The sequence below is a fragment of the Hetaerina americana genome, unplaced genomic scaffold (assembly GCF_022747635.1).
Source record: "Hetaerina americana unplaced genomic scaffold, ioHetAmer1.1.p SCAF_1, whole genome shotgun sequence".
Lineage (NCBI taxonomy): Eukaryota > Metazoa > Arthropoda > Insecta > Odonata > Calopterygidae > Hetaerina > Hetaerina americana.
In genome coordinates, this window is record NW_027286069.1 from 85378882 (window position 1) to 85387751 (window position 8870).

The following is an 8870-nucleotide window of genomic DNA, read 5'->3' on the forward strand; positions in this document are numbered from 1 at the left end:
ATCTGATTTACAAGGGTGGATATTCTTCAATAATAATTTTTAACTTGAAGCTTGTATTATGGTGCCTGTTATGCTCTTTCAGATAATCGTTTCGTTCAAAATAATTATTTATGTTGATTCTTGAAATAAGTGGTATAATAATTCTAGGCATTCGAGATAGAGACAAAAATATATAGATAAGATTGATAAACGTCCTTATTTGGGTGATAACATAAAGATAAAGGATAAATTTATATGGTTAACGCACATACCAATCATTCCAGTGGTTGGGGCTTCTCTTCCCATCTAGACGGTGTATGTTGCGTAATATTTAGCCATTTGATTCTAGAAAACTGTGATGAGAGACCTTAAGTGGCTCATCGAGTTTCCAAAATGTCACCAGACCCGAAGAGCACAAATAAAGCTCACAAAAAGGAATATTATGGCTATGAATGTGGGTGGAAATGTTTAGGAACCCAATTCATTTGTTTTAGAATCTTTTTAGAAGGGTTTTCTTGTTACTTGCGTCAGAATTCCGTGAAATTCATTACAAGTGTTGAAAATTTTAAATTAGAATTGTTTTTTTCTCTTTTTTATGAAAGTTTTCATTTAATAAAAGGTTTTTTAATTTTTTTAAATACGACAACTGATTTTTCCATTAATATCGGAGTATACTGGTTTTATAGCGTGGTCGATTTCTCGTCTTTCTTGACTGCAGAAATTAAGATAAATTTCTTCAGAACATTGAAATTATATGAACCAGATATCATTGACAGCAATCTTGCCCTACTGGTTTGATTTGTTTTACTTTTCCTGGTCCTCGGGAACATTCGATGTCTGAGGAATATGAATTATCCTTGTGATTTTTTTTCGATCTGGATTCCAACCTCAATTCATGGTGGAATTCAATTCAATAATGAGCATGGACGCTGAATGTTAGATTGGAATACAGGAAATGGGCTTGTGATTTGCAGTTAATGAAACCTCTAATTTAATTATCTCTTGTGAACAAATGCCTTGTGCTAAATTGATAAGCGTGATTAAAAATGGATTTCCTGAGTAACTTCACTTATAGAATATAACAGAGCTCTTTTGTTCGTGAAAAATTATCATGCTTTTCTCATGAAAAATTATCTTGAAAAAATTATAATTTGGCATACTTCACTACATACTTACTCGTAAGACCACAGCATAAGGTAACTCAAATGCAATTTTCAATGCCTCTGCCTTGTACATCTTTAGGGTTCAGATGACATTTCGTGATGTATATTTGCAGATGTTAGTGATGATGTGTTCTTAGATATGCATTGCATATGAATTTAATATAATTGAATAAAAAATGAGAGATAAAAAAAAGCAATTTATTTATTTTTTACATAAATACACTGAGGCACGCACATTTTTGTGTGTGCCTCAAAGCAACGGAGGGTGCTGGTTAAACATGAAAAGGCGACTAGTAGTGCAGCACTTTATGGACGGCGGTCGGGTGGTAGGCGGAGTAGGCGAGGGGTTGGGAGACAACCTTCGCGACGGGTGCGGCGTACACCTTCGTGATGGGTGCGTGGTAAGCGATGGGGGCGTGGTAGTAGGCAGGGGCGGCAGCAACGATGTGCTTGGTCACTAGGGGGGCCACTGGTTTCACCACGACGGGTGCCTTGACCACGGTGGCGACGGGTTCGTTGTTGATGACTGCGTTGAATCCGCTGATGTCGTCGGCGGTATACTGGACGGTACGCTTAATGCCAGCGGGGTCCACGAGAGAGTAGCTCCCCTTCACGACTCCATTCTCCAGGCTCTCGCTCTGGCTCTTGATGTCTCCGGTCACGGCATCATTAACATCGTAGGAGAAAGAGTAGGACGGGTTGGGGTCGAAGTCGGCATCCACGACTGGTTTGGGCAGCTCAATGGGCTTCAAAGGTTTAGGGACTACGGCGACGGGTGCCTGGTAGGCGATGGGTGCGTGATATGCAATCGGTGCACTGTAGTATGCGGGAGAAGAGAGGTATCCGGCGTTGGCAACTGCCACAACGGCGGCGAGGATGAAGTACTGAAAATGAAGTAATGGTGTAAAATTATTGGAATATTTTGGAAATTATAAATACTCTTCCTTCTAGTTGCTTGGACTTCTTAGAATCTGAATGAATATTTCTCATCCTCAGCTAGCGTGCAATTACTTTTAAGTTAGAGGTAATTTGGGTATGCATTAATATCAAGAAAAGTCGACTTACTCGTAAAGTCAATGCTCGTTTAGGCAAATGTCTTATAGACTTGCATGCACGGGTATCCTGAATTGGATTTTTTTTAGTTTTCCAGAGCTTCAGAGGACATGAAAAAAGCTCTCAGACTAGTGTTCCATGCTCGCGTTCTTAGACTAATTTTTCTTCGTAACTGACTTAATTTTAGTTTGAATCGGATCGATTGATTTATATATATATATATATATATATATTAAAAAAATCACGCCCTTCCTCGGCACTTTCCGTGGATTAAAAAATTAGTTCAAAGAACTGCGGAAGATTCCGCGAAAGTCACCGCGGATGAGCATTGATACATAACAATTCCGCGTAAAAACCACTCTCCTTGACGGGGGTGCTAATTCGGATGCCCTCGACTTCCGGTCGAGTGCTTTGCCCAGTTACATTACCAAGGAGTCATCTTGGAAATTCACATTGTCAGAGGATGCATTGATAGCTTAATTCGTTAAATCACTTGGTCTGAAATGAAGAGGATTTGGATTGAATGATTTTTGCTCTGGAAACCTCCTGAATTTGAAAAACCAAGATATGTAATAATAGTTGTCCAAAAATACCGCGGAAAGTCTGAATTCAGAAGTCTGCACTTGCGACGGCCGAGCAAAGGCCCAGGCCATCTGGGAATTAAAAAGGGCTCACGTGCAGTTGTTTTTCTGATATGGAACAAAGAATCCAATAGCGATACGATTATCAGCTCACAAATGGTGCCAGCATTTTACGACAAATGGATTTACGTTTTCTAAAAACTCACTGCTTAAACCACAGGGAAAAAACTTTCGGCCTTATCATATTAAACGGGGTGAAATTAGAAAATAATCCTCGGATGTCACAGGTAACTTACCGTGGCTGCCATTTTCGGTGGATGGATTTGGAATGTCCTCTTGGTCGCAGTCCGGGGCTTATATACCAGCATGATCTCCAACTTCAGGTTTAAGAGGAGGTGGGGCATCTTCTTGTCTTGTAGGACATTACTTTCCCATCCCAATCAATGCCCCTCGCTCACTCATGTCATTTTTTTCCCCGACCCAGAAGTGGATCGGTCCGCCGAAATCTCCCTCTACTGGTTAGCATTTTGGGGAGAACTGGAGTTTCTCTTCTTTTAGGCCCTTGAGCTATGCTATTACTGTGACGTTGACTTTATGGGGCCGCTCCTCTTCTCTTGTCCAGGTCACTTTTCGATTGCGATTTCTTTTCACGCGGAGATCTAATTTTAATTTATTTCGTTTATTTTTGAGTATCGGCGTATTTACATACCATAGAATGGCAGATACGTGTATAATGTACTGAGCCCACCTCCTTAATACCTGTGACGCCTTTGGCGTTTATTTTATTTTTATGTCCATTCCTTCATTCATGGTGAGAAAAGCCATTTTATTACCTATACATATGTTTTGGTCATATCCATGCAATATACTGTAAAGGGTACCCTGAAAGCCATCGTTAAGGTGTGTGGCAGGGGAAAATTACACCCCAGACACACAGGGTGCATATTACATGGTCAAAACTGAAGCCTTACGCATTTCGTTGTCGAAGAGGCAATATGAAGTATGGTGCCTTCGGGCTTCATTTTTAAGCAAGATAGGTTATCTGAAATTAAGTAATCTATTTATAAAAGTTAGAAGAAAAGCTTGGCCAGGCAAGTTGAAAGATCCGTGGTATTTTTGCACTTGTGATCCGCTCGAATCCGTCTTCCTCACCTCTCATGTGTCGGTGTACAGCATTTCATGTGTGTTCCTATCCCTTTTCCTTATTGCTTCATTAATGTGGACGAATATTTGTTCGCCTTATGGCGGGTATTTCGGGGATGTGGGTCGCAGTATTCCAGGGGGTAGAGCGCTGGAATACTGTCTGGAGGGTCCTAGGTTCAATTTCCGGGCAAGTCTCTGGGCACCTGCAGCTAAACCCAAGCTATGTGCTTTTCGGTTACCAGATCTTCCTGGGAAACCATAGCCGGCACAGGGAAAGGAAATGGCTCCCCTACTCTGTTGTGTGAATTTCACACGCCGTCGGGCTTAGTACTGGGTGAACTCTACCATCACCAACCAAACCGACCTTCGGGTTGATTACTGTGTTTATGGTTTATACATATATCTTCGACACAGAACGCTCTACGTTTTTGACGCCGAGCGTTCTGTGCGACACTCAAATATAGTATGTAGTTTTGTAAGCCGTGCCGTCGGAACGTCAAAACTACCTCGTATGTGAGTGCCCCTTTTTGTGTTTAAATGTCTTAATCAATGTTTTTATGTGTATATATATATATATATATATATATATATATCCCTTTTCCTTATATCTGTTTCTGTATATATGAGTATTTATTCGCCGTTTGGCGGGATTTCGTGTTTGAATGTATATATATATATATATATATATATATATATATATATATATATATATATATATATAATATCTTCGAAATGGAACGCTCTTCGGCGACGCACAAATATATAAAAACACAGATGTAGATTTTTAAAATATAGAGACACAAAGAAAGGACACTCACAATTTGTTATTTGACGTTTCGACAGCACGGCTGTCGTCTTCTAAGACGACAGCCGTGCTGTCGAAACGTCAAATAACAAATTGTGAGTGTCCTTTCTTTGTGTCTCTATATTTTAAAAATCTACATCTGTGTTTTTATATATTATATATATATATATAATATAAAAGTATATATATATAAATATATATAGTATATATATATATATATAAATTTAAATTCTAGAAACTCAACTCCTCTTTATCCTGAGACGAGGAGGCTGTGAGATGTTTTCGCGTGACAATGTGCTCCGGCAAATCTTATTATTGACAATGATCCCTATTTGTAATTGAATAATGATGCTGTACTATGGTCTAATAATATTAATCTAGATATAAAGTGTATTTTCTACGATCTTTTTGGCCTTTGTGTCAATTTTCACCAAAGTACATAAAATTATTATAATTTTTTAGCTATAGATGTACCTTTAAATGGTCTATTTTTATGGAGCTGCTCTCCAGAACCAATTTTCACACTTAACCAAGTGATGACGTTAGTTTGACTTTTTTCCATAGAATTCAATATTCTCCTTTTGGGCTGCTTGTTGCATCATTTTGGAGAAGCTCGACATTGAGTGTCATCAGAAGGGTGTCGAAATCTATTTGCCCGAGGCCGACCAGGTTGAAGCGATAGGTGGCTTGGTTAACGGATAACCAGAATATGTCCCATCAATTCCCATTTTGGATTTGGATGCTCTCCGAAATTATGTAGGCATGGTGAAATATTGATGCTTCTGCTCGATACGCTTTGAATAATATCCTCCAAAACTTCATGAATTTCTCTTAGGTAGTTTACTTTCTTCGTTCTACAACATTGTTACAGAATATTTACGTTTCAAATTCAACTAATCAATGAAAAATCCTTTTGGCGACCTACAACGTTGTGGTTATGAACATTTAGATTTGTTTGCCTTAATAAAATATACTCGATGATTAACTGTTGAATTTTTCAATTTTCATTTCATTTCTCTTTGTTATTTTCCCTTCATGTTGAAAATACTTCGTTTGTAATATATCAAATTCGTGATATTTGTATTTATTAGTTTTGGCAAGGAATTACGTTGTCAAGTAAGACTCGGGCTGGAGCAGGGAAATTTTCTTTCGCTAAGGCCACATGCGGATGTAATTTTTCGCAGTAAAATATGCTTAAACCGTCGTTAATGTACTCACAGGTTGTGGTAAAATTACTTTTTCTGATGCGGTCCACTCAATGAAACTAAGTCGATGCAAATTATTGCTCGTTGATTGAACTGCGATAATCGATTTGAAATGTTTTACGGTAAGATGAAGTTTAACTTGGGTAACATTTTTTAAGCATGAAATATAACACTTTTAAATATTTGGCAAACATTTAAAAATGTGTATTTAAATTTAAGTATCCTATTCATTCATTTACATATTTGCCCAATATACAGCGTTGGGTCGCGGAAGTCCAGGGGTAGAGCGTTGGACTACTGACCGGAAGGTTTTCGGGGAAAACCCTACTCTCAGGTGTGTGTGAATTACACATGCCGTCGGGTTTAGTACTATATGAAGTCTACCATCACCTGTAAACCGACCTTTCGTTGATTACTGCGTTTATGGATTTTAAATCCATATATATCTATGCATATATGTAATTTTTCACTCGGTGTTCAAACCTAAATAGTTAGTGTTAAAATATTTGTCGGAATTATAGTTGTTCTCTTTCTTTCTTTTGATAAACGATTTCAATGCCCACTTAAGTTGAGTTGCGTTTTTGTTCTTCTATAAAAGGAAATTATATATTTTTCTTTCGAGAAATTCTATCCACCTGTATAAATTGCAATATGCAATTTGGATATCCAGAATGTGCTGATTTTCACATTTTAGAATTATTTCTTCGTCTCTATTAAAATGATTGCCTTAGATGAATTCATGAATGATTCATGAATGATTTAATGCAATTCATGATTAACTTAAATGAATTCATCGTTCCTAGATGTACGTGTGTATTGGAAGGAGTGGTGATATTCAGTACCATGATTTCATTCGGAAAATAAAAAAAAATACTTGTTGAAACATTAAACAATCGAGTGGAAATTTCTGTATATCTGGCTCTGTTTATATTATTTTCACTCTGTTAATGTTGCTGGACAAAATCTTTACGTATCCGTTTCTAAGAACATAAAAATGTGGCGTTCCCTTTAATTTTTTGCGATATTGCGTTGGCCGCCAGGCTGAGGGACAACTTCGAGAGGATTACTCACGCATTGGGAAAGTTTCGGGGTCGAAAATACCTGACGTCAAATGAATTTTGCAATGCAGGAGTAAAATTTCAAGCCATGGCTGTCGAAAAAAAACAGAAATGAGAAGGCTTTTACTTTACTTCGACAAGATGTGGGTAAAAAATTACAGAAACTTTTTACTTCCACACACTTTTAATGTCCTACGACCATGGTTTCGATACTGCGCATCATCATCAGGTGATGTGGTCGTCGGGCATTAAAAGTGTGTGGAAGTGTAATGTTTCTGTTATTTTTTACCCCCATCATGAAGGAATTCCACAAAGTTAAGCCTGAAACTGTTAACTTACTTCAACAAATTCAATTCAAAGGGAATTCTTTCAGAAAATAAAATTAAACGATAGAATTTATCTCACTGTTTAATTTTTACCGTTTTTTTAACAAATTCCACGGGAGCATCCTTAACTTAATTTGTTGTGTTTGACGTAGAGTTATGTTGTTAATTTAAGGATTTCCGTGACATTCGTACGATGTGTCGATTTTATTAATGTTTAAGTCACCATTTTGTGATACTCATGGAAAATTCGTTGCCAGTCAACTCCCTCGAAATTTTTTAGATCATGCTCCCGAGGGGCTGATAAAATATTCATAATAATTTATGGTTTAGATGCTGGAGATTGGATGCGAGTGAAGTGATTGGGAAAACTGTTTGTTCCCCATTTTATGCTTAATTTTGTTCATTACTTACCCTTAATTTTGTTTTTCAAAAAATCTTCATTCTGAAACTAAGCGTTCGTCTCTCGAAGAGCCTTTTCGCCCAGGTATTCTCCATCACAATTAATTTATGTACTTAAATCTGCGTTTAAGAACATCATAAGTTGCTTTCGTAATCCAGGAAACGTTCGTGGCATAAAAGAGTTTCGCCACAAAGGACACGGGACACACTAGGAAAGATGAATTCATTTGCATAATTATTGGAGTAGCCTTCTAATGAAAATCGGTCAGTGTCAACTTCTTTGTTACCATTTTAAGTAGTCTACTAATGATATCTTCAAGTCATGATGAAAATTCTTCATTCACTTGAATTTTTTCTCATATTTAAGAACCTGAAATATTTGAACTGGGAGATTGTGAGAATTTGCGGTCACTTTAGTCAGAATGTTTTTTTTCCTTTTATATATAACTGTTGAACTAGTGATTTTACAAAAATTTTCCAGAAATATGTATAAATTGATAATTGCATATAGTTTTGTCAATAGCAGTAAATACCACTTCTTGCGTGTGTGTCATATCTCGTATTATCGATATAAAGGGATACCATTGGGATCGTGGCCTTCTGTCGATTTCTACCTTTCGATTTTATTTCATCGAGACCCAATATCATGTTCATGTAGGTTTGTATTTATTTTCCTTAATTTTAAATTCTTTAGCGTATTGAGAATCATTTCATGCTTAGTTTTTTTCAGTGTTGCCAATATACCATAGAATTTTTATGCTTAAATCCATTGTTGAAAGATAATATCTGATCCTTTGGTTACTTCATTTAATAGTGATTTATCCAAAGTAATTTCCTCAATGGTGAAAACAGCCATAAATATTAATCTATTTAATGAACTTCATTATTTTTACTCAAACCTCGTATCTGGTTTAGGCATTGCTTTATTTTTATGTCGCCTTAGGTTTTTCGTAGTTAAGGATATTTTGCCAATTTTATTTGAAGACAATTTTTGCGTGCAATTCATGATTAATGTGACTCCTTGTAAGTTCAAAATCTTTCGCTATCGTCTTTTAACCAGTTTTCTGTCCTAGCAAATAGTTACTCGCCCAATATGTCCTGTTTACAGCATCATCCTTTCCCTCCAATAGGCATAGTATTAAATATTTTCTGTTGTTA

At 36.9% G+C, this 8870-nt stretch overlaps 1 protein-coding gene across 1 annotated transcript; it reads right to left on the minus strand.

The window, feature by feature from the left end:
• Positions 1–1432: 1432 nt before the first annotated feature.
• On the minus strand, positions 1433–3084 carry LOC139689893 (larval cuticle protein A2B-like). Its single transcript, XM_071587048.1, has 2 exons — positions 3073–3084; positions 1433–2026 (listed from the first exon to the last, which is right to left on the minus strand). The coding sequence occupies exons 1-2, from the start codon at positions 3082–3084 to the stop codon at positions 1433–1435; spliced, it is 606 nt and encodes a 201-aa protein (XP_071443149.1).
• Positions 3085–8870: the final 5786 nt, after the last annotated feature.